Genomic DNA, 26,278 nt, shown 5'->3' on the forward strand with positions numbered 1-26,278 from the left:
AGAAGGAAGTTGGTTGGAAGACGAGGACAGAAACGGAGTTTATCCCAAAATGGATTAAAACATGAAAGCATCGTTGTTATTTTCAATTTGCAGATTCGTGAGATAATGTTTAACACATCGAGGTTCGGGGAAATTGTCCACCTGAACGTCGGGGGAAAGAGGTGAGAAACTGCGGGATGTTTGGGGAGTGTCGGCCAACTGCGGCTAGCTACCCGAAAATGGCTAATAGAGACGCCTTCTATCGAACGGGTCCACGTCCCATCAGTATCATTATATTGGAAAAGAATATCTGCAGGCGAAGCTTTAAACCTCCGGTGTCCTCCATAATAAACTGATTGATTGTAAGACAAGAAGTACACAACACAGGTTTTAGGCTGTTGATGTCAGGCGAAGATGCCTTTTAATTTTAAGTAAAACTTGAAATTAGATCAATATTTGATGTGGCCTCTCCTTTGTAACTCAACCAGCTCGAGTTCTCAGTGAACCTGCAGTGGCTGTTTAACAACCCCAAAGTGGAATATATTATCCTTGCGCTGAACAGCAGAAGGGACATACAATTAAATTACACAGGAGTGCTAAGTATTACATCTTTAAGTTTATCTGTGTTCATCTGCTTGTTCATGATGCAACATGTAGATGATCAAACGTGTTGTGGTACAATTTACAGTTAATTTGTTATTGACTATGAAAAACTATTTATTAAAGATGTAATTGTTAAATGATAACTTTGTTTAATGCCAAAGTTAACCTTTGGGCACCACCTTAAAAAGGGACACAATAGCCAAATCACCAATTCAGTCTCATAAAATTCTATTAATTTGGATCTCTGACTATAGTTAACTTAGCAACAACATCCAAATTACCATATTAAATTAGAAGGATTCAGTGCTCTGCAGAGGTTATCAATATTCCTTCGTGTGGAATAGACCAGTTTTTGTTTAAGAACATTTATTGTAAAGTAGAAAACAAACACACCATTATTATTTGAGTATGGGCTATATACTTGGGTGGGTTTGTGTGTGAGACAGTGACCAAATGGCAGACCATTAAACTTGTCTCATTGTCCTGTTAAGGCCAGCTGAAATACCTACATGGTACCAAAGTAAAAAAGGGGTAGAGTTAGTTGCATGCAGGGCGAGTGATGGGCTAAAGCATGCATGAACATACAACAATCAACATCCACTCCTCGTGTGACTAACCAACAACCAAAGCACATAGACGAAAGCCCAACAGAGAAAGTAACCTAATCTACATTTGTGTGTACAAGGGTTAACAGTCCTGTTCTTAGCTGTGCTTGTTATATGCGAGGTTGGCCCAGTGAATATAACCCAGTTCGTGGATAAGCAACTCTCCTTCTTTGTGCTTTGTCCAAGTCCAGAGTCCAGAGCTGGAGGTCTGAGTGGTTGAATTCCTCCTTAGTTCCTTAAGTTGGTTGCGTTGCTGGTGTTGCAGTTAAGTTAGCAGTTGATGCTAACTTGAGGCTCGTCACTAGCAGGAAACAGCAGGGAGATGAAGCATCAAGTCTGCTGGCATTCAGCTTGTCCTTTCAAAAAAATCTTGGGCAGGACCTTGCGTCACTATCATGGGAAGAGCAAAGAGTTTCAAAGGAATTCAGGGCCATTCAGGGCCAACCTCTTAGTTAGGAGAGCTAATCCAAAGGAGGCATCAGAGGATCCAGGAACCAAGAGCAAGGGGCCCAAACAGGCATGATGGAAGTGAGAACCTCAGGAAATGAGAGAGTGGACGAACAGAGGTTTTTGTAGACCTGGGTCACATGTCATACAGTGACCAATCACAGCTGGACATACAGTTTGTGGTTGTCTTCTCATATGTATAAAGCTGAGCATTGTGGGGAGCTGAGTTCAAAGGGCCCTCCTTTGTCTGTGGAACAAAGGAGCATGTTTTCCTGTCCCTTTTTAAATGGGCTGTCATCATCATCCGTGTAATTGCAGTCCATTACTAAAAACAAAATTTGCAATTTAATGGGTTATTGTGGATTAAGGTAATGATCGTGTGGGTTTGTTTGTTTTTCAGGTTTAGTACCTCCCGACAGACCCTAACCTGGGTCCCTGACTCATTTTTCTCCAGGTTAGTCAGCAACACACACACCCACACATGCACATTTCCAGAGACAACCTCCATGTAAAATGTTAGGAATAGGACTGAAATGATTCCTCCAATAATTCGAGTACCTCGATGACAAAAAATGATTGAGGAACTTCCTCTGCCTCGAGGAATCATTTATTTTTTACAGAGAATGGTATTTAGCCTGAGTACTTTTAATAGAGACAGTGCATTTAAGCCTCGCCCACTCTGGAGGGGAAAACAATTAAGAGCTCAATTGACTTTGTATTGTGTGAAGGTGTCTCTAGTCACTCTCTCCATGTGGCAGCAAACATAAAAAATGCCCAAAAGCTGCTGTGTGGTAGGGTGATCTACTAACAGAGTAAAGAACTCTGATCTTTTTATAAGTTTATAAGCTGCTGAACAAAAAACTAGCCTTTAAAATGCGACTCCACCAGCAGTTGAAGCCTATAGCAGCATAGCTAAGGAGTAAATGAACTCTCATGTAGGAAAGTTTTAAGCCTGGTCTTGAAAATTGCTAAAGGCAGAAGGATTTTAAATTGATGATTTACAGTAGTCCAACCTAGAAGTTACAAATGCATGGACTAGTTTTTCTGCATCATCCTGAGAGAGGATGTTTCTGATTTTCCTAATGTTTCTTAGGTGGAAGAAAGCTGCCCTACTAACTTGTTTTATGTGAGGGACAAAGGACATGTTCTGGTCAAAGGTTACTCCAAGGTTTCTTACAGTGGAGCTGGAAGCCAAAGTAATGCCATCCAGACTGATTAAATGATTAGATAGTGTTTCTCTGATGTGCTTAGTGCCGAGTACAATAACTTCTGTTTTGTCAGCATTAAGGAGTAAAAAATTTTGGGTCATCCAGACTTGTATGTCTTCAAGACATGTCTGCAGTTTCACTATCTGACTAACTTCATTTGGCTCCAATGATAAGTACAGCTGAGTGTCGTCTGCATAGCAGTGGAAATTGATGCTGTGTTTCCTGATAATGTTGCCTAGAGGAAGCAGATAAAGCGTAAAGATGAGTGGTCCAAGTACCGAACCCCGTGGGACTCCATGACTGACTACAGTGCATGAGGAGGAGCTGTTGTTAACATGAACAAACTGATGTCTATCTGATAAGTAGGATTTGAACCACCTTAGTGCAGTTCCTTTAATTCCAATTTCATGTTCCAGTCTCTGCCATAAAATATAATGATCTACTGGGTACTGGGTCTAATAGACAGGTTGATGATCTGGATGATGAAACTATAGAAGCTACCTTCACTCACTTTCGCTCACTTTCTACATCTACATGTATATTGAAATCTCCCAGAATAATGATTTTATCTGTACTGAGTACTAACTCTGATATAAACTCAGAAAACTCTGATAGGAATTCTGAGTGTGGACCAGGTGGACGGTACACTGTAACTAACAGAACTGGTTTTTCACCTTTCCAGTCTGAGTGGGAAAGACTAAGAGTGAGGCTTTCAAAAGACCTGCAGCCAGATTTTGGTCTAGGGTTGATTAATAGGCTTGACTGAAATATTGCAGCCACCCCCCCTCCTCGACCTGTGGTACGAGGGATATGAAAGTTAACATGAGTTGGGGGTGTAGCTTCATTAATGCTAACATACTCACCCTGCTGCAGCCACGTTTCAGTTATACAAAATAAATCAATATGATGATCAGCTATGAGATCATTGACTAGTAGAGATTTTGATGATAATGAGTGAATATTCAACAGTCCACATTTGATCGAAGTGTTATTTGAGACTGACTTTGTGGCTGTTTTTATTTCAGTTAAGTTTTTGTTTTTAGCTCTTTTTCTGTTAAATTTGGGTTTATTAACTTTTCTAAATTTAGGTGGTCGGGGGACAGACACAGTTTCTATAGACCTAAACATAGACAGGGACTTTATTCTATTCTCGGCAGGTGACCGCTCTGTCTGAGGCGCAGAGGAGCATGTTAAACTGCGGCTCTGCCTCCTGGTTTCGACCTGGGATTGTCAGGGTTTTGGATTTCTAATAAAATGGGCCAAATTCCTAGATACAAGAGCAGCCCCATCCAAGATGGACACCATCTCTCCTAATCAGACCAGGTCTCTCCCAGAAAGGCTTCCAGTTATCTATGTAGCCCACGTTGTTTTCGGGACACCACCCTGACAGCCAGCGGTTAAATGATGACATGTGGCTGTACATGTCATCACTAGTCCGATTGGGGAGGGGGCCGGAGAAAACTACAGTGCCCGACATCATTTTAGCAAAAATACACACCGATACCACATAAATTTGTTTTACTTCTGACTGGCGAAGTTGGGTGTTGTTACTGCCAACTCGAATAACAATTTTACCATATTTACATTTCCCCTAAGCCAGCAGTTTCAGATAAGACTGGATGTCACCTGCTTTGGCACCTGGGATACACTTCACTATGGCCGCCAGTGTCGCTAACTTCACGTTCCTCAGAATAGAATCACCAATCACTGGAGTCGGCTTTTCAGCAGGTGTGTCGTTGAGTGGAGAGAACCTGTTGGAAACGTGAACTGGTCGGTGGTGAACTGGGGGCTGCTGCCTACGACTATGCCTTTTGTCTCGGACAGTCACCCTGCCGCCCTGACTTGATCCCGGCAGCTCAGGAGCCACTGGGGGGGAAGAAACTCTCTCAGCTGCCGTAGGAGCTGGTCTAGGTCGGCCCGCACTGGCTACAGGGGGGAGGCTAACTACATTAGCATAAGCTGGGCTAGCTAAGGTGCGGACCTAATTTTCGCCTCCATTTCTACCATCATCCTGCATCTATGAATAGCTACACATGAGGCACACAGAACAGGAGAGGAGAGGAGAGGTAGAAGGAGAAAGAGAGAGTGGAGAGAGAACTAGAGGACATTGCTAATCGGGTAGTTTGATTAGTGGAGCAGCAGAATCGGTTATAAGCTTTGGAAAGGGGAGAGATATTGAGTTTTATACCAGTGTTAGTGTGACAACAACTTGCTGTCAGATTGATCAAGTGAGTAGGAAAGAAAAGCAGAAGAATAGTAGAGACAACACACAAGGTGACACAGAACACAACCACCAGTGACTGTAAATGGCGTAACACGCACACCGCTTAAAAGAGTCAATTTGAAACGCACCCTGTACACCCTGTATTAAAGAAGACACAATTTAACAAACCTGAGAAAACTCGAATAGGGCAGGCCATGGAGCTTTGAAGTCAACCACAGGTGGTTTCTTAAGGATTTTTCTCACTTTAATGCAGTGAGGTTTTCGACATCTTGTCATTGATGACTTTGGAGTTGTCCCTCTTGTACTCGTAAGGAGGAAGCTCCACTCTCTCTTTATCAAGGGTTTCATTAGTTTCACCTTTTCACATTTTTTTTTCTGTCAGCAGCTGGTTTTCTTTACATTTAACTCTGGTAGTCCAAGGTGTCTGACCTTTGCTCTGTAATATCCCATCTTGTCCTTAAGGCTGTTGTGCCAACCATTATTATATACTAAAGACTTAAATTAAAAATAAAAACTAATTTAAGATTTTAGCGTTGGCAATTTTTTGTACCATCCCTCTCATTGAAATGACCCCAGTCAGCAAATGAATGAAATCAACGCAGTCTTGTCAGGTACACAAAACATTAAATCATAAAAGCATGGAGTGTACAAGAAAATGACCAGACTATATGTGTAATGAGAACCCAAAATCTCACTTGTAAATAGGAACTAATAGGTAAGCGCAATATATTGGCTGAACATCAATATCCATGTGAAAGTCATTTTAAACAATAACTAATAACAGTGAATTGAGGAATCAGGAGCAACTGAATACATGTCAATACTGTATAACTATCTGATCTTGTGACAAGGTGATGAATAGTAATTGCTCAACAGTGTATTGCGCAAGAGAGTCGGAGTTTGTTAATTCCTTGAACTCAAGGACAGTCACTTGTCTTGTGGATTCTAGTTCAAAACCCCTCAAATGCTCACTATACCATGAATGTAGACACTTGACAGCAATTACAGGCTGATCATTCACAATGAAGATCAGACTTAGTTTGACAAAGTCTGGAAGATCATTCCAACTGAGTAACTGGTGCCTTAGCAAGTCATTGTATTGGCCACTTGAACATGTCTTTCCAGGGAACTTTCTTTGCACTGCTTCTTGTATGCTTTCCTTGAGGACATCCACAGGCACTGTGGATAGATTTGAGACGCTGAGGGGAGGTTTGAGAATGCCTTTGCCATGTAGGTTACAAGCCAGCATGAACTGATACTTAATAGCAAGAGACAACAGCTGGTATATCGAATAACTTGCTTTAAGAAACTTAGGCTGTTGATGTTTAGGCAACATTTTGACACATTTCACCTTAAGAAACTGTTTGATTTCAGTTAAGTTTTTGTTTTTAGCTCCTCTTCTGTTTAGGTTTAAAAGAACAGTTATTCAGCAGGGTTTCTTGGGCTAATTGTTCTTCATGCTCATAAGCAATGTGTAAGGTGGACACTGTTGATGTCTGTTACATGTTTGTGCTGATGATATTTGGATGCTTGTGTTTTTGTCTTTAGTCTGCTGAGCGGCCGCATCTCAACTCTGAAGGATGAAACTGGGGCTGTGAGTGCGACACTTCTGTTTTCATCTGTCTGTTTAAGTAGCAATGTATTGATCATCTAATTGCAGTCTTATTATCATCGTCATCGTGGGGCTATAACAACTGCACGTCCTCATCTCGTGCCATAGATCTTCATTGACAGGGACCCCACTCTCTTTGCTCCAATCCTCAACTTCATGAGGACCAAGGAGCTGTACCCCCGCTCCATCAACGTGCACATGCTCATGCATGAAGCTGAGTTCTATGGCATCACACCACTAGGTGAGATACTGAATGACAGTAAAGGCCTCACTGAATTTTTCCATTCATGTGATACAGTTTCTCCAATTGTCCAGTATTTATCATGTTTATTTCATTTATCGTATTCACTAATAGATACTTAAAGTCCCCCTAACCCAAATATTTAAAATGTGTGAAAATGATCTGCTGTGACTATTTTTTGATTGAAATTGCTTTCCCACAATTTTTTTTTAATATAGCTCTCAAAGAGGCTAAAAACACATCCACTATTGCTTCCTCATTGGAAAAAAAAAAAAAAAAAAAAAAAAAAAAAAAATCCAGGTTTTATGAATATTCATGAGTATGCAAATGACCAGACTTGCGCCCGCCCACTGCTGCTGCCTGATCTGGGTGCTCAATGCTCTAACAGCGGTGCGTTGTGTCAGCTGTCAACTGCCGTTGCAACCCCAGGAAGAACGCTTGGAAAAGCATCATGCTTCAAGATGAGCTTCGTGGCGAAACCCATCCGTTTTTGCTCCAGGTTCAAGAAGCAGCTGTCCTCAAAATGCTTGCTGCAGACCCATGTTTTAGCTGGAATGTTTTCGAGGACATTATCACTCCAAATAAATTGCAACCATTTCTCCCGTGTGTTATGATCCTTTGGTAAAAGATGAAGGCTGGTATCACGATTAGCCTCTCCACGCCCAAACACAGAGCAAGCGTTCGCCATCGCTTTCTGTTTTATGTTGCTCCCGCATTCCAGTCTTGGCATATATTATGTAAATGAACTGGGAAAGAAAATCCACGGAATTGGTTGCTAGGATTTGGGATGTATGAAATCCAACTGAGGAGCTGAAAAACCGAATCCAACTTTTTCAGATCTGGTTTTGAAACTGCATTTTCAAGTCTAAAATGCTCAGTTATGGCACACACTAGAGACTTTGCAGCTGAAATTGCTTGTAGCAGAATCCAAACACTGCATAAGCACGTTAATAATTTGAAAAACTCAATTTTTGGGTTAGATATTAAATCACATCACAGTTTCAATGTAATGTAATGTGAGTTTCCAGTAAGTATGTTTCCAGTTTACTGGTGGAACAGGTTATTCTTATATTATACTGTTATTACAATATGACAATATACTATAACGACTGATGGACATGGATATTGCTTGACACCATGCAGACCATCTTATGAAATATGAATTAAAAAATTAAAATGTTGTCAAACCATTGAAGCTAGATTAAATTAGACTTGTCAAAAAATGACAGCCATTTGTTCTAAGCGGACCAAAAAATGATAGCCAATCGACCCTAAAGTCATAAATGAAATTTAATCGAGGATCTGGAGAATCATGACCCCCCGAGCATAGTTCAGGGGAAAAGTTGTGTATTTGAAGCTTTGACAGAGAATTCTCAGTGTTAAATTCCTGTTTCCATGGAGACTATTGCTGCCTTTATACCATATACATTTGGGAAACCAGCAAGTTTCTTGTGCAACTGTTTTTATCGAAAGGAAACTTGAGACATCCTATTTATTCATTCTGCAATGAAAGTTAAGACAAATAAAATGCTATTTTTGTTTGTTTTAGAGCCATTTTAAAATAATATTGTGGATCAAAATAATTTTAGCTCAAGATAACTGTGACATGAAATTTTCATATGGTCTCATGACACCCCTCTGTTTCCTTTGTCTTCCATGTGAATGGAACAGTTCGGAAGTTACAACTGTGTGATGAACTTGACCGATCTTCATGCGGAAACGTGCTGTTCAATGGCTACCTGCCTCCACCAGGTACACTGCTGTCTCTTCTCAACACAGTGATCCACCAGATGGCAATTACAGACTGAACCAGAATAAAGTTTCTCATTCAGGACCACCTCTGACATTAGTTTCTGCACCGGAATTTCCTAAATATTTGCATTAGCACAGATGTAGCGCATTGGTAGTCTTGCTGTATAGAGGTTTATACAGCACCCAGCTGAGGGGAACTCAATATCAGGGTCCTTAATCAGAGACCCAGATAATTTCAGCTTAATTTCCTGTCTGTGTCATTGCAGTCTACCCAGCAAAGCGTCGTAACCGCCACAGCGTAGCGGGATCGCAGCTCATAGGTGGCCGAGTCATGCCTCCAGAGAGAGCACCAGTCAGACGGAGCAACACCATGCCCCCAAACCTGGGGAACTCTGGGATGCTGGGCAGGGCAAGCACAGAAGAAAGGTCTTGTGGTGGTAAGGAAATGCGCACATGCTTAAAATGAAGTCTCTGGATTGGAAAATAGTAGCAGATTCTAAAATATTTTGAGGGCAATTTAGTATTTGCTAATGTATATCCATCTGTACACAGGTCAGTCTTCAGACTCTGGGATGGTTCGGATCATCTGTGGTCATCATAACTGGATCGCTGTGGCCTATGCACAGTTTGTTGTCTGCTACAGGTCATCAGTGTGGCTGGGTTGTCTTCAACTTTTGAGTCTGTGTGTAACTGTAGCAAAATGTGCTCCAAAAGCCACCGATTGTAGCAAAAACATCCACCTAGGTTGTTTGAACAACTTTTCCATGTTATATTATAGTGTTGAGCATTTCCTCATTCACTGAAGTGATTTTGGTCTCTTTCTTATTTTTCTCTCAGAAGAAGGGGGCAGAGAAAGACCCGCTGATGTCAATGTGACAGTAACATGATGACAAATGAAGAGCCATTGCAATTTTTTCAGAAAAAATAGAATGGATGGATTAATAATACTTCACAACTGTTTTTTGGGCAATTTAAAGTCCCCTCTCAGTGTACCTTGATTGGGAATCAAAGAAAATAATTTCATGCAGTTGAATTTCTTATTATTTAAATATTATCTTAAATATAAAATATAAACAACAGCAAAAAAAATAAATAGTAAACATAAACTTTTTTAATTCTGCTTTGCACAAGCTGCAAATTACTTTTGACTTGACTAATGAGCTATTATGGAGGAAACAAAATCATTTCACCATGACATTTGCAGCGTCAGGAAACAGGAAGCTGCTAATGTCTAAACAGCAAGTTACGGGTGCAGCAATGGGACAAAATAGCAGCACGCAATGAATGCATTACTTTTTATTTTTTATGCATTAATCTTCCTTTTTTTATTGATTGCAACTGACGCATTAACGTTGACAGCCCTAGTATCCTACTTGAATGTTCAATGTCCAAGGGCTGTCTACATTTTATGTAGATTGGGAGTAGAATACAAAAAGCAAGTGTAAACATAGAGGCATACCTTCGTTTCTAATTTGCCTCTTTTGTCTTTTGGCAGGGTGAAGGAATCGACTGGTTGGCAACAAGTCTTCACCTCTCCCCGCCTGGACTGGGTTATTGACAGAGTCGCGCTCAACGCTAAGGTGATGGGTGGCTCGTTGGGAGACAACGACAAGATGGTGGCAGTTGCTTCTGTGACAGAGATCATCCTGTGGGCCATCTGCCCAGATGGCAATGGGAATGAAATTGGTATGAGGTCATTAGGCTGGGCTGCAACAGTCAAAACTAACTAATAACTAATGTGACTGACTGAGGTGAGGTGCTACAATCTGCAGTGTTTGTAACTTAGTATGTTGTCTCTAGATTTAGACAACAAATCAGTACTACAAATCAGCTGGACTGGATGGATGCCAGCAAGGGCCTTGTAACTATGCATTTTGTTAAAGACAGAGTACTGATGCTGCTCAAGAAGTGCAGGGAGCAATGTAGTGCTTCCACTACCCTTAGCCATTAAGGCGTTTAGACTGTATTTTTCCCAGTATAATTATTAATATAGGAAGCAGGGGGCTAAGTGAACATTTGACGCAAAGAGGCAGATGTTTAGCAGGATCGGGACTGAGGGAGAGATATTATCTGTAATGAAGTTTTGAACTAACCATCCTCACCACCCTACTCGACAGTTGAGGGTGGAACTTTAATTTGAAGGGGACATAAGCAAAAGGCAGATGAAGCGATCTCGCTGTCATTGATTTTAGCATCAGAGTAACGCACTTGTAGGAATCTTTGTGCAAGGTTATGAAGACTTATTGATTTCATATCTATTGTTTTTATTTTTGGACAATAAACGGATCATCTGAGAAGCACAATTGCTCAATGGATGCTGCTTGTGGTAAAAATGTAAATAACATTTCAAGGAAGTTAAAAGGAAATGTCTTGGAGGATTTTTTGCTGCTGCAATAAGTAAAGACCTGCTCGTATTACCTTCTGCAGCTGAAATAAATAAATACATTTCTTGAGGATTCAGAAGGAGGCTGTAATCTGTGTTAGGATTTAACCACAAGAGGTTCAGAGATGTACTAGGTTATTACTTAGTTTTTTTAATTACAAAGTAATGATTTGCCTTAGTTCTAAATTGTGCTCTTAGACGTAGCACGTAAAGGTGAAACCTTTCCTGAGAAGACAAATCTAATTTAACTTGTTGGTTTCTCCTGCAGGTGTCTTCAGTCTGAATGTCCCTGTAGAGGCGCTCTTCTTCGTTGGTAACCAGCTGATTGCCACCAGCCACACAGGGAAGGTTGGAGTTTGGAATGCTGTCACAAAACACTGGCAGGTGAGCCAGAATTCGGGGTCAAATAATTTTGTTCAGTTCAGTACAATAATCCCTGACTGTAACATTCTATAGTTCAGAACGTTTTAGCTATGGGGTTTAGAGGACAATGGGTTCTGTTGTCTCTTTGCAGAACCAAGACGTGGTTCCCATAAGCAGCTATGACACCGCTGGCTCCTTCCTCATTCTTGGCTGCAACAATGGATCAATCTACTACATAGGTAAAATGAACAATAATTTAGGGCCCACAATGCGAAGGTATATGCTTTTTACCCACAAGAAGAGCTCTAGAGTTTCAGTGTAAGGGATTTGAGACAGTTAATGTTCTGCAGCAGTTTCTCGAAAAGGACAATTGCTTAGATATAGGGCCATTTCTATCTTTGTGGGGGCCCTAGTTTGCCAAACTACAATGCAGAGATTCTTAATCCCTGAGATTACACAGGGACACAACACAAGGGGCCAAAACTCATAGCACACATTAGGTAGACGGCCAAACAAGGAGAAAAAAAAAAATATTGAACAGACTAAAACAAACCAGGTTTTGAATGAAATTATGAATTGAAACAGAATCCTATATTTTGCCCCCCACAACAAATAATTGTGCTCCACAAGCAAGACACATTTTGTGCACCATTGGAAACATCTACAGATGCCTGATTGGTGTGTCATCAGAGAAGCTGAAATTGGGTTCTTGCAGGTACCCGACAGCTGTTGCACTGCATTATGAGATTTGTAGTATGCATGTTAGGGCACCTCATACTGCCAGGCCAGTGAAAATTTGACAATTGAAACGATCTCGCAGGAAGTGGACTGCAGGCCTTGAGTTTGACACGTGCCTTAGATGAGCCACAGTGAAGTCACAGCTTATTGCTGTAGTTTATTTATTCTTATATCTACATTTATTCTTAAACTTAAAAGGGATAAACAAAATTAAACCCACCCGAATCAGGTCATGTTCAAAGCTGGCCGCAAACGTTAGGGTTAGGTCAAGAGTCAGCTGCGATCACCAACGCACCAAAAGAGGACTCTTTTCCCAGTAGGGGGTGTCACATCTTCTGTGTCACTCAGTTATAACAGGTAACTAGAAAGTTCCTTCACAGATATTTCGAAAGTGCCTCGGGGGGCTGTTGCCGGGTGTTTAGTGTTGAGAAATGTTAACAATGTAATTAAAATTTTGAGTGAAGAAAGCTTACAGGCAGCGGGTCCTCTCCGGTCTGGCCTGATAAAATTAAAAAATAAGAAATAAAAACAAGGATCTTGTGATTAAATGTTGAGTGATGTAGTGGTTATAATTAAAATTGATTAAGAAATGCAAAAAAAAAAAAAAAATCAATGCCGCTGCTGTGCTCCCAAGTCCTGACTGACACAAACTTGAACCAGGCTGCTGGACCTACTAATGTGTTTAGTGGAGCCCTACTTGCCCATATATTTCAGACAGACATGTGACAATATTGCAGATTGAATAATGTTACGACTTAAACTAGCATCTTCACTAAGGCAACAGTTGCTGAGGATCATGGGTAAGCGTATGAAGGCCTATGTATGTAACCACCATTGATTTCTCAGAATCTGAGAATAAATAGTTAACACTGCTGGCCAAGAAGTCATCATTGTTATAACTCGCTGTTGTTCCCTATAGCCTAAAGCTATAGAGAACAACAGTGCAGGCCCAGAGGCACTAATAAGTAAGAATACATCAAATCAAATCAGATTTATTTGTATAATCATAACAAAGTTACATCAAGACACTTAACATATAGAACAGGTCTAGACCAAACTATTTATAAAATTATTTAAAGAGACCCAACAGATCCCCTGATGAGCAAGCACTTGGTGACAGTGGCAAAGAAAAACTTCCTTTAAGAGGCAGAAACCTCGAGCAGAACCATGCTCGGGGAGGGGGGGGGGCGCCATCTGCCTCGACCGGTTAGGTTGAGAGAGAGAGCAAGAGGCACAGGGGGGTAGTGTAGGGAGAGAATGAGAGCAGGAGAGGGGGATATTCAAACAGGTGTAGGCAGGAACATGTTGCTGCATGAAGTTAATGGAGATCAGCTGTAGTACAGAATTCATGAAGATATGGGGGCAGCAGGTGTTGCAGGAACATGGGATGGTGATGAGTCACCACCTGTCTAGGATGAGGACAGGGAGAGAGAGGAGAGGAACTGGGAGAGACAGAGACTTCAGGGAAACATGGTTAGTTAATGCAGTACACATGCTTAGAACTGGGAGAAATATGGATTTCTGAAAAGCATGGTTCATGAGAAGCAATAAGAAACTCAAGCAATAACAGTAGTGACTGAGCAGGCCCCGAAGCACTAATGAAGAGAAAATTAAGAATAAGAAATTCAAGCAATAACAATTGTGGCATGAATGATAATTCTCCTTAGATGAGCCTGACCAGTCATCATAGGGGGCTCCCTAGTGTTTTGGTGTGCCCTATGCACAGCCTGCTCAGAAAAGTGTGAAGTGAAATCAAAGTGGGCCAGAGTATCTTGAAACTACATGTCTTTTTAGACTTTTTAGGATCTGCATGATGGATTTATAACAAGTGATAACCTCAGGTTTACATAATAATGTAAAGGATGCGTTGATATGAAACAAAGAAAAGAGGAAACTGAATATATTGAAGACCACCTGAGCTGTTTCCCAGAATCATGATTTATGTGAGGGCAGCACTGCGGTATAGTGGTTAGCACTTTTGCCTTACAGCAGTAATGTCATTGGTTTGATTCCCAGGACTGGGGGCTTTCTGTGTGGAGTTTGTATGTTCTCCCCATGTCAACATGGGTTTCCTCACACAGTCCAAAGACATGCAGGTTTAGGTTAATTGGTGACTCTAAATTTCCTGTTGATCTGAGTGTGAGTGGTTGCTCGGCTTTCAGGGTGCACCCTGCCCTCGCCCAATGTGAACTGGGATTGGCTCGAGCACCTTCTGTGATAAGCGGTAGAAGATGAACGAATGAACGATTTGTGTAAAACATGTCAAATTGTTTACACTCTTTATTCGTTAGTTATATAATTATTAAAATGAGTTAGAATTGATGACAAATAAATGTGTGTTTGAATAAAGAACTGCTTTTGTTTGTTTTGTTTTGTGTGTTTGTCAGATGTTCAGAAGTTTCCTCTAAGAATGAAAGATAATGATCTACTGGTGACAGAGCTGTACAGAGACCCAACGGAGGACGCCATCACTGCCCTCAGTGTCTACCTCACTCCCAAAACTAGTATGGAACAACACTGCTGTTCTTTGTCGTTGATGCTGCAATTTTTGTTTGAATGATTAATCAAAAATATTAAAGAAATTAATATATGGCCAAGAGTAATATCTAAGTCACAGAGCCTTCAGTTCTTTGGTCAAAAGAAAAAAATCAGACAGGGTTTCAAACCATCATACTTTTTGGTAGCACCCTTAATTTGTTCATGATTCACCTAATTAAAATTTTTGAGGCTGCTTTTGTAGCTCATTAGTCAGTAAACCACTTTTAACAAGCAGTATGACAACAAATAAATAAACAAGTTGAATTAAATAGGTCTCACTTCTTATTAAAGATTAACCAACATGGGTTTTTTCTATTACTGATGGCGATGTTTAGAGGTCAGGGTTGATAGAGCTGGATGCACAACATTTCTGAACTCAACATCATCATCGATTGAACACTGACTTGAACCATAAAGTTAGCCAAACAAATCAATAAACTGACCAAGTATTCAATATATAAAACAGGTAATGTAAAAAACAAACAAACCCTGTAACTTATCAAGCAGAATTTTTCAAGTTTGTTGGAACTTAAGTGTAAACTTAAATATACATCTAATTAAAATAAATACAACTTTATAAATAATCGGAAATTGAAACATACTAAATATATAAAAAATAAATAATAATAGTGCTGCAAACACACTAGCAGCCAGCAACATTTGTCTTTGGTTTCATGAAAATGAATATGACACTTGACACAGAACATCTAATATGCATTCCAACTTTCTGCATTCTTCTCATGCAGCACAATCCACCGCACAATATTTGCCATTTGGTCGACCTCTACTTTTTATTAGTCTCCTGTAAATAGTGAAACTTGGTTAGGGTTAGGACTTTGCACTCACCTGGGATTCCATCTGATTAGGTGACAGCGGAAACTGGATTGAGATTGCATACGGGACCAGCTCTGGGACGGTTAGAGTCATTGTTCAGCATCCCGAGACTGTCGGTTCAGGGCCTCAACTCTTCCAAACCTTCTCTGTCCACCGCAGCCCCGTAACCAAGATCATGCTGTCCGAGAAACACCTTATCTCAGGTACGAGTCTGAGACACCAGCAAACTGCACTCACTGCGTCAAGTATGTCATCGTCAGGATTTCTCTTCTGTCCATTCACTGGTTATGATGTTTGTTTTTCCTTTAGTTTGTGCAGACAACAATCATGTCCGGACTTGGACTGTAACTCGGTTCAGAGGGATGATCTCCACCCAGCCGGGATCCACGCCGCTCACCTCCTTCAAGATCCTAAGCCTGGATGACGTTGACGGACATGGAGGCTGCAGCGCTGGAACAGAAATCGGTAACATGCAAAACATGCAACCACATGGGTTAGAGAGGTTTCAAGTGTCATTCCCAATCGCAATCGCTCCCAATTTCCTTTCTTATGGATGAAACTATGGGATTGAGCTTGATATCTCCAGTTATCAGCAACCTGCTAACTATTAAACTCTGACAATGTAAAAAAAATCCAAAGACCTGGTCAGTCTACGTATGTGCAATGAGCACATTAAAATGTGCAATTCTATGGGTGTAAAAAACGTTGCCCTCTTCTTCCCCGTTGCCATGGTGACTCGTCAAATTGGGGCTCCATTGATGCTGTCTTTATAGTTGTGGTGTGATGCTTAATTCCTGGTGAAACTACTTCGAGTTGTTCAAACTAACTGACATCAGCTGTTCTAGAACCGAAAACTCAGAGTAGATCAACTCAGAGTTCAGGGTTAGACTCAGAGGTTGTTGAACCTGCCTTGTGAAACAGACCCCTGGAGTGTAGTGGAACCACCATCTCCAGTTGTGTTTTTTGCCTCTCTGAATCCTTTCAAAAATCTGATTTTGTCCAGCCTCTGATGCTGTGGGTTTGGAAACGGTCTTAACGAATTAAGGAGGAATGAGTCATCGTAATAAACAGACACTTCCCATTTCTAAACTGTTTAGGTACAAAAGCCCAGTATATTAAGGATGTGAACAAAAAATTAAATGAACAAAATGTAATTTTTCATCCATCATCCAATGAAACCAGAATTGATCTTTTTAGAACAAAACACAAGATACAGTGTGCTGCGATTTGGGAGAAGTGGCCCTGTAAATGTCTATTGTCTCAAAAATAAAAAGCTTCTTAGTCACTGTGATGCAGTTTTTAGCCATCAGAGGTCTGAATAGGAATCTAGGTGTAACTGTGAGTTACAGAAACCTACGTTTTGCTCTGTGCCAGCTGCTAAACAATTGTTGGTTTCTTGCTTTTTGCATGAACTTGACTTTTATATAATTAACTATAGTTAAACTTTTTCTCCTGCCTTTTTGCTACATGATCTGTTGGATGTAAATCGTTTGGAGTTGGATTACTAGAGTAAGGAATTTTCTTCTTGTCTCAGGGTTCACATGCGTTTCTGGTTTCAGGTCCATATGGAGAGAGAGATGACCAACAGGTTTTTATTCAGAGAGTTGTCCCAGACACTGATAAACTGTACGTTAGACTGTCATCAAATGGAAAGAGGTAAGTGAATTGTTCTCACATTTCACTGCACCTCACTCAGATGTATTAGAAGCTGTGAGACTTAATGCTCCATCTTGTCATCCTGCCAGAATCAGAAGCTTTTTTTTTTTATTTTTTTAAATTGTCATTAAACAAACACTGAGACAACAACATTACATTTACACTCTGAGGGAGGCCCCCAAACACACACACTGCCTGCCAGCTACTGCCACCCTTACATACGCCGCCATACAAATCAAATCAAATCAGATTTATTTGTATTGCGCCAAATCGTAACAAAGTTACATCAAGGCACTTTACATATAGAGCAGGTCTAGACCAAACTCTTTATAAATTTATTTAAAGAGACCCAACAGATCCCCCGATGAGCAAGCACTTGGACAACAGTGGCAAGGAAAAACTTCCTTTAAGAGGCAGAAACCTCGAGCAGAACCAGGCTCAGGGGGGGCGGCCATCTGCCTCGACCGGTTGGGTTGAGAGTGGGAGAGAGTGGGGGAGAGAGAGGGAGAGAGAGAGAGAGACAGGCAGGCAGGCATTGGAGGGGGGGGTTGTTGCATGAAGTTAATGGAGTTGAGCTGTAATACAGAATTCATGCTATATGGGACCAGCAGGTGTTGCAGGAACATGGGATGGCGATGAATCACCACCTGCAGGATGAGGACAGGGAGAGAGAGGGGAGGAACTGGGAGAGACAGAGACTTTGGCAGAACATGGTTAGTAAATGCAGTATAAATGCTTAGAACTCATAGTTCCTTACTGTCCTAGCAGGCCACTCCTGCTGAAACTGTTTTTTTTTTTTTAGGAAGGATGGTTTTTATCAGCGCATGCAAGGAGGGAGTTAGAGAGAGAGAGAGAGAGAGAGAGAGAGAAAGAAAGAGAGAGAGAGAGAGAGAGAGAGAGAGAGAGAGAGAGAGAGAGAGAGAGAGAGAGAGAGAGAGAGAGAGAGAGAGAGAGAGAGAGAGAGAGAGAGAGAGAGAGAGAGAGAGAGAGAGAGAGAGAGAGAGAGAAGCTCAGTCCTTCCCCCAGCAGCCTAGGCCTATAGCAGCATACCTAAAGAGTAGAGGACTTTTTAACTGTACGCTCTGTCATACAGGAAAGTTTTAAGCCTGGTCTTGAAAGTTACTAAAGAGTCCGCCCCCCGGACCGATGCTGGGAGTTGGTTCCATAGAAGAGGAGCCTGATAACTGAACGATCTGCCTCCAGATTTACTCTTGGAGACTCTAGGAACCACAAGTAAACCTCCATCTAGAGAGCGGAGTGGCCTGCTAGGACAGTAAGGAACTATGAGCTCTCTGAGATACGATGGAGCTTGGCCATTAAGAGCTTTATACGTTAAAAGAAGATTTTCAATTCTATACTCTATATTTTACTGGCAGCCAATGAAGAGCAGCTAACACGGGAGAGATGTGATCTCTCTTCCTAGTTCCTGTTAATATTCGTGCAGCAGCTTTCTGAATTAACTGAAGGCCTTTTAGAGATTTGTTTGGACATCCAGGTAGTAATGAGTTACAGTAGTCCAGCCTAGAAGTTACAAATGCATGGACTAGTTTTTCTGCATCATCCTGAGAAAGGATGTTTCTGATTTTCCTAATGTTTCTCAGGTGGAAGAAAGCTGCCCGACTAACTTGTTTTATGTGAGGGACAAAGGACATGTCCTGGTCAAAAATTACTCCAAGGTTTCTTACAGTGGAGCTGGAAGCCAAAGTAATGCCGTCCAGACTGATGAGATGATTAGATAGTATTTTTCTGAGGTGCTTAGGACCGAGTACAATAACTTCTGTTTTGTCAGAGTTGAGAAGTAAAAAATTTCCAGTCATCCAGACTTTTATGTCTTCAAGACATGCCTGCAATCTGACTATCTGACTGACTTCATTGATAGGTACAGCTGAGTATCATCTGCGTAGCAGTGGAAATTGATGCTGTGTTTCCTGATAATGTTGCCTAGAGAAAGCAGATAAAGCGTAAAGAGGATTGGTCCAAGTACCGAACCCTGCGGGACTCCATGACTGACTACAGTACATGAGGAGGAGCTGTTGTTTACATGAACAAACTGATGTCTATCTGATAAGTAGGATTTGAACCACTTTAGTGCAGTTCCTTTAATTCCAATTTCATGTTCCAGTCTCTGTAGTAAAATATTATGATCTATGGTGTCGAATGCAGCATTAAGATCTAGAAGGAGAAGTATGGAGGCTGATCCATTGTCTAAGGCCATTAGAATGTCATTGGAGACTTTAACCAGCGCTGTTTCTGTGCTATGATGGGCTCTAAATCCTGACTGAAACTCTTCAAACAAACTGTTCCCATCCAGATGCTCATGTAGTTGTTTTGCTACAGCTTTCTCAGTGATTTTAGAAATAAATGGAAGGTTCGATATGGGTCTATAGTTTGCCAAAACATCTGGATCAAGATTAGGCTTTTTAAGTTGGGGTTTGATGACCGCAGTCTTAAGTGCCTGAGGTACATAACCCAGAAATAAAGTCAGATTAACCAAATCTAGAATGAACGGCTCAATTACATAAAAGATCTCTTTAAAGAGGCCAATTGGTACTGGGTCTAATAGACAGGTTGACGGTCTGGATGATGAAACTATAGAAGCTAGCTCTGAGAGATTCAGAGGTGAGAATGATTCCAGATGTAAAAGAGGCGCCGCAGCTGATTCAGCAGTTGCCGTCTTCAGAAGGGGATTTTTATCTAACGTAGGCAAGAGCTGATAAATTCTTTCTCTGATCATGAGAATTTTGTCTGAAAAAAAACTAATAAAATCATTACTGCTTAGAGCTAAGGGGATCACTGGTTCAACTGAGCTATGGCTCTCTGTCAGCCTGGCTACAGTGCTGAAGAGAAACCTCGGGTTGTTCTTGTTTTCTTCTATGAGTGCTGAGTAATATGAACTTCTAGCACTGCGGAGAGCTTTTTTATACGTTTTTAGGCTGTCTTTCCAGGCTCTGTGAGACTCTTCTGACTTACTGGAACGCCAGTTTCTTTCTAATTTCCTTGATGTCTGCTTCAAGGCACGGATTTGGTAACTATACCAGGGAGCCATCCTCCTCAGATTGAATACTTTCTTTTTGAGAGGGGCGGCATTATCGAGATTCGAACGCAGTGTGGCCATAGTGCTAGTCACAAGGTCATCAACCTGCGTATGGGAGAAATCCTCATTTGAATTTAGATATGGCATTGTTGAGAATGATGACCAAATGTTCTCTTTAAATTTAGCCACAGCAGCTTCAGATAAACATCTTCTATAGCTGAATTTATTCCTCAATGCTGTGGAGCCCATTAAAGTAAACTCAAATGTAATAAGGTAATGGTCAGACAGGAGAGAATTTTGGGGAAGAATTGTTAGCTTGTCAATTTCAATGCCATAAGTTAGAACAAGATCAAGGATATGATTGTAAAAGTGTGTGGGTTCATTCACATGCTGGGAAAAGCCAATTGAGTCTAGTAGGGAAAGAAACCCAGAACTAAGGCTGTCGCTTTCTACATCAACATGTATATTGAAATCTGCCAGAAGACACTCATCAGGCATAACATTATGACTACTGACAATAGTGATTATTTCTTCATCGTGGCACCTGTGGGATATTTTGGGGAATAAGCAAACATTTTGTTCTCAAAGTTAACGTGTTAGAAGCAGGAAAAATGACAAGAGTAAGGATTTGAACAAGTTTTCCAAGGGCCAAGATGATGGCTGGACAATTGAGTCAGAGCATCTACAGAACCTTCAGCTCATGTAGGGTGTTCCAGGTCTTCAGTGGTCAATATCAATGAAAAAGTGGTCCAACAGTGGTGAACTGAGGATCATGGGCAGCCAAGGCTCGTCGATATGCGTATGGGGAACAAAGGCTGGCTTGTGTGGAATCAATCCAACAGACGAGATCCTGTTGCTCAAATTCCTGAACAATTGCTGGTTAATATAGAAAGGTGTCAGAATACGCAGTGCATCACGTGTTGCATGTGGAGCAGTATAGCTGCAGACTAGTCAGAGTGTCCATGCTGACCCCTTTGCACTGCTGAAACCACCGGCAATAGGCACTTGAGCATCAAAACCGCACCACATAGGATTGGAAGAAGGTGGCCTGGTCTGATGAATCAATATCGTTTTACGTCACTAGGATGGCCGGGTGCATAGCATATCTGGGAAAGCACATGGCACCAGCATGCACTATGAGAAGAAGGCAGCCTTGGGTCCTCCATCCATGTGGATGACATGGACCACCTACCTGAGCATTCTTGCATACCATGTACACACTTCGATTGAAACATTATTCCCTGATGGCTGTGACCTCTTTTGGCAGGATAATGTGCCACAAAGAAAAAGTAGTTCAGGAATGGTTTGATGAGCACAGCAAGTTTGAGGTGTTGACTTTGCTTCCAAATTGCCCACATCTCAATCCCAACAAGCATCTGTGGAATGTGCTGGACCAATAGTCCAATCCATGGAGGCTCCACCTCTCACTTTACAGGACTTAAAGGATCTGCTGTAGCATCTGGATACCTGATACCACAGCACAGCCTGATCAGTGTATGTGTTGCATATGTGCACAGAAGGTGGAGACATAATAGCAACAAAGTCCTCCAAAGTGGTTTTTCTTTTTTGCAAAAACATAAAAGTGAAGGGACATAGTAACAGAAAAATCTCCCGTGTCCTAGTTTGTCTGTCTATATTTCTGCACTCTCTGTGGAAATGAACAGTGGATGAGATGTATGTTCATGTGGCAGGCTGTGTGAGGTGCGCTCGGTGGATGGCACCTCCATCACAGCTTTCATGGTCCATGAGTGTGAGGGCTCAAGCCGCATAGGTTCTAGGCCACGGCGCTACCTGTTCAGTGGTCACAGCAACGGCAGTATCCAGATGTGGGACCTGACCACTGCAATGGAGATCGCTGGAAAGGTTGACATTAGAGGTCAGTTATTCTGCTGCTTCAGCTGTCGCCATGTATTTTTGACTGTTCTGAGCTGTGTGCTTCAGTCAATCAGTAATGGATTGTGATTGGATGTCTCACAGCACTTGGTGGGCCAACAGAGGAGGAGTTGCTGGAGCTGTTGGACCAGTGTGACCTGGCTCTGACCAGAACACCTGACAGCACACCCAGAGCCTCTACCTGCAGGTACACACACACATGCACAACACTACTTTGGCTGGACCGCAGCTAACAACTGACTTCAGCAGCATGGTTAGTTTTGAATTGACAAACTGACACCCTGAATATCAAGAAAATTGAGCCCCTCAGACAGCATTGACATCATTTAACAAATACTTGTATACGTATCATGACAAACCGCTAAAAAAAGTCAAGGATCTGTAACCTCACTCCAATGGGAAGTTGGTTTCTTTGATTTGAAATTTCAATATTTGGCTGATTTTGCCAATTTCCACGCCTCATGCTCTAACAAACTCCACCTACAATTTTCATCTAAATTACTTCATATTAACCCAGTATCATCTGAAGTCCATGAAGGTTTAAAACTACCAAAATCTTATTGTCATACCTGCTTGGTGTGGCAGCGCATTGTGTTTTTGAGGCTTCACCAGGTTTTGACATAAGAAAAGAAAGTCCTCATAACTCCAGCATACATTTTCCTATCAGGTCTAAATTTACCCGCCCTGTCCCGCCCCGGAACACATCTAGTCAAACTTAGAGCCCCACCTGATGGACACAGGAAGTCGCTCTCAAGAACCACACCTCAAAAGAGATCGAACCTACATTTTTGATCCAACTGACTTCATATTCACTTAAACTCTGAAGATGAAAATCTATCAAAAAAATGTTGTCAGTTATTCCTGCGGGGCGTGGCCCCAACTTCAGTGTTGCCATAAGAGAACTAGTGCTTTTAACGACTGTGTGGTGAATTTGGGGCATATCAAACAGAGTACGGCCTTGACCACATCTGTTTATCAATATGGAGTTACACGCAGGCCGTCACCTATTGGACGCATGAAATCAGCAAGCCTGATAAAGAAATGCAATTTTTATCCAAATTACTTCATATGCACTCAGTTTCTTTTCAAGACTTTGAAGACTAAAAGTTTTCAAAATATATTTTCTTAATTATCCCTGTTGGGTATGGTGATAGCACCGAATTCAGTGTGTCACCATAAAAGAACTCCAGCATACATTGCCCATTGGTCCCATATTCGTCACACGTGATCAGTGTCCACCCCTGAAGATATCTGTCTGTGAGTGGTACACAAAGCACTACCGACTGCACACAGGAATTCAGCACACCAAAAAATCGGATTTACATGATGATTATAGGCTTTTTTTTTTTTTTTTCACATCCTACACTACAACATGACATAATAAGATTGGTGGTAGTTCTCTAGCACCACAGACAGAATCCAAGTTCCATTGTCCAATCTTTGGACACATATTCAGACTCCCACTTTAAACAAGTCTGTGTCAATAGTGACTCAGACTCAGCGTGCCACCCAATCCATTTTCCAGGATATTTACAGGATGTGTCCCCACACTGTGGAACACACTTCCACGTGATGCTGATGGGTGCTGTCTGGCACCACACAGTGGACACTCACAATATGTTGCAAGCATGCTACTCACAACAAAAGTTTTAATGTGTTTGAGTGAGGGCGAGACACTCCAAGTTGCACAAGTGTGCAAGGGCCCGTTCGTCGCTGCTTGCAGCTTTAATTGTTATTGTTATTGATGCTGGCATTTGTTGTTGATGTTGTTGTTATCATCTCATTTAATACTGTCACTTCCTGTCCTCAAGTCTTCACTCCCAGCTCAGCGATGGATTCAAGACAGAGCGTCTCTGTGCTGCAGGAGGACGAGGAGCCGGAGCTTCGAGTTCATCCACTTCGTTGTGTGGTAGCCTCCCCCATCAGGCTCCACCCCCTACGCCACTAACCAAACCTTCCCGAGACCCCAGCCTTGTCGCTGGGCCTGGATCTGGTCCACAGACCCTTGCCTTAGCCAGCCCTGCCTATACCAACAGCCCCACTTCCAGCCCCAACCAGACCGCCAGCCCTCGTTCCCACAAACATCTGGACAGGGACAGAGAGTGGGGGTCTGCCCGCAGGGGGAGCTTTGTAGAGCGCTGCCAGGAGCTTGCAAAGGGTTCAGATGCAGTTGGAGTCTCCGGATTTGGGATCCTAACAGGGTCAGAGGGAATCCGGCGCAGTTTAGCTGTGTGCAGCGAAATAGAGGCCAGATTAAGCCACAGGACTCCCACCACCTTCTCTGTATCACCTGGCCCTCACCATTCACCTGGAATACCGTCATCACTGTCAGCACCACCGTTATCCTCAAATCCATCACCACGCCAGTCCATCCCCACCTGTCCAGCAAGCCCCGCCCCCTCCTTAGTACGTCCAGCCCAATCTCAGACCCTAGTTTCACCTTGCCGCAGCACTGCAGCATATCCTCCCGATCTTCCTGCCTCGCCTGACAGCCTCGGGAGTCCCATTAGCCCCACCAGTAGCCCTATAGCTGGTCCCCCAACCAACCCAAAACCACACATGAACGAGACCAGCTTCTGAATGGCAGGTTACACTGAGAGCGAATTAGAAGAGTCCTGATTGAGAGTTGCAACATGGTTTTTGGCAGGTTTGGGTTAGCAGTTTATACCCAAACAAGGTGCAGGTCTGAGTGAGTAACTGCAAAAGTTGTTTCATGGCAAACAAAATAAAGTCAAAATTAAATCTGACACACCAGGGAAATTGTTGAAAGGTTTTCTAAATTAAGCTGCACTGACCAGTATTTTTTTCATTAGTGAAAAATCAGATGGTGTCACAAAAACAGCTGGTCAATGAATTTAACACTTGAAATAAAAATCTGCCATACGAAACTGAACTTGCACATTTTTAAAGTAAAGAATAATTCATGGCAAGACAAAAAAAAAAAGTAAATATGTGTGTGCTTTGACAGCCATATGTCACAAAGGAAAGATTGCAACTGCATTTCTACTCACTTTCATTGGGTAAATTTTTGTGTACAATGTATTGCGCCTCCTTATACCAGAAAAGAGGCTGATTGCATTACTGGATCACAGCAGAGCTTGTTGTCTGTAAAAACCATACAAAAAGAAAATATCTTTATTCATAATTAAATAAGCTTTGTGGAAACTATTTCTCATCCTCAGCAGTCAGAGATACTGATTATTTTTGGGTTGTTGTCTATTGGACGTTTACCCCATCACTCAAGCTGAATGTGTGTTGGAACAGGTCAGAATTTTCTTTTCTTTTTTTTCCCCCTTATCCAGCACTCAAAGTAAAGCAGATCCACACAAAAAATTGCTGTTGTCCTTTTATGCTTGAAATCAAAGATTTAGATTGTTTAGACACACAACAAGCTGTGGTCCAGTATAGGATATGCAGGACATGATTTTAAGTTAGGAACTAAAATCAAATCCTTGTATTTACAATCCTCAGGCTGTTTTTTCCCCCCATAACAACATTTTCTATATCAACATAAAATGAATCCTTAGATAGGTTGGGCTGCAAAGTATCCACCTGTTATATTCTTTGTTAGCCAGGAAAAGGAGGGCAGAATTTTTGGCTGTATATGAAGTAGCCTTCAACAGTTTTACCGACTGATGGCATCAGGCTTAAACACAGTCTCTGAAAGGTGAGACCCCAAACAGTGGAGTGATTAGACTTTTTTCTGCAGAGGTAGTGGAGACCAAAAATGTGCTAAAAAAGCAGGAGCAGTGGTCCTCTTCCTCTATGTCTTCAGGTGATCAGTGCAGCTTAAACTACTACTGCTTGATGAGTCTAATACAACCTTTCCTGTGATTTTAAAATACATGTATATTTTTTTATAGAAGCCAACATTTTAATTTTAATATGTTTGCAATCCTGCATTTTGTGTTTATCCAAAGAAAGCTGAGTCAGGAGCGACTGGACTTGGTTCACTGTCATGAAGACATTTCACCTCTCTTCCTCAGTTCATGCCTTCTGACTAGGAAATTCTAATTTGTCTGACTAGCTTGTAAGTGGACAGCCTGTCCATGGTTTTTTTTCCCCTTCCTGTCTTCCTGATTTAAATTATTATTAGTCTCTTAGTCTATTAGTCTCACACTGGCTTTGTCTCCTGTGTTGTTGTTTTGTCTGACTGTTTCATAAGTCT

The 26,278-nt window shown here is 41.7% G+C and overlaps 1 protein-coding gene across 1 annotated transcript; it reads left to right on the plus strand.

Moving 5' to 3' along the window:
* On the plus strand, positions 1-25,112 carry shkbp1 (SH3KBP1 binding protein 1). The gene is made up of 17 exons (XM_029517335.1): positions 1-161; positions 2,035-2,088; positions 6,615-6,660; positions 6,787-6,919; positions 8,591-8,671; positions 8,938-9,108; positions 9,224-9,314; positions 10,167-10,357; positions 11,323-11,438; positions 11,569-11,656; positions 14,543-14,659; positions 15,560-15,730; positions 15,837-15,992; positions 17,087-17,183; positions 21,909-22,093; positions 22,195-22,297; positions 23,922-25,112. Exons 1-17 carry the CDS (start codon positions 106-108, stop codon positions 24,688-24,690), a joined length of 2,625 nt encoding a protein of 874 aa, XP_029373195.1. The 5' UTR covers positions 1-105; the 3' UTR covers positions 24,691-25,112.
* Positions 25,113-26,278: the final 1,166 nt, after the last annotated feature.

The sequence above is a fragment of the Echeneis naucrates genome, chromosome 13, assembly GCF_900963305.1.
Source record: "Echeneis naucrates chromosome 13, fEcheNa1.1, whole genome shotgun sequence".
NCBI lineage: Eukaryota > Metazoa > Chordata > Actinopteri > Carangiformes > Echeneidae > Echeneis > Echeneis naucrates.

Excerpts from the sequence above, each read along its gene's own strand:
- shkbp1 (XM_029517335.1), top strand. The coding sequence starts at position 106 with ATGTTTAACACATCGAGGTTCGGGGAAATTGTCCACCTGAACGTCGGG. Across the intron at positions 2,089-6,614 it reads CCTGACTCATTTTTCTCCAG|TCTGCTGAGCGGCCGCATCT; the intron begins GTTAGTCAGCAA and ends TTTTGTCTTTAG. Across the intron at positions 15,731-15,836 it reads CGAGAAACACCTTATCTCAG|TTTGTGCAGACAACAATCAT; the intron begins GTACGAGTCTGA and ends TTTTTCCTTTAG.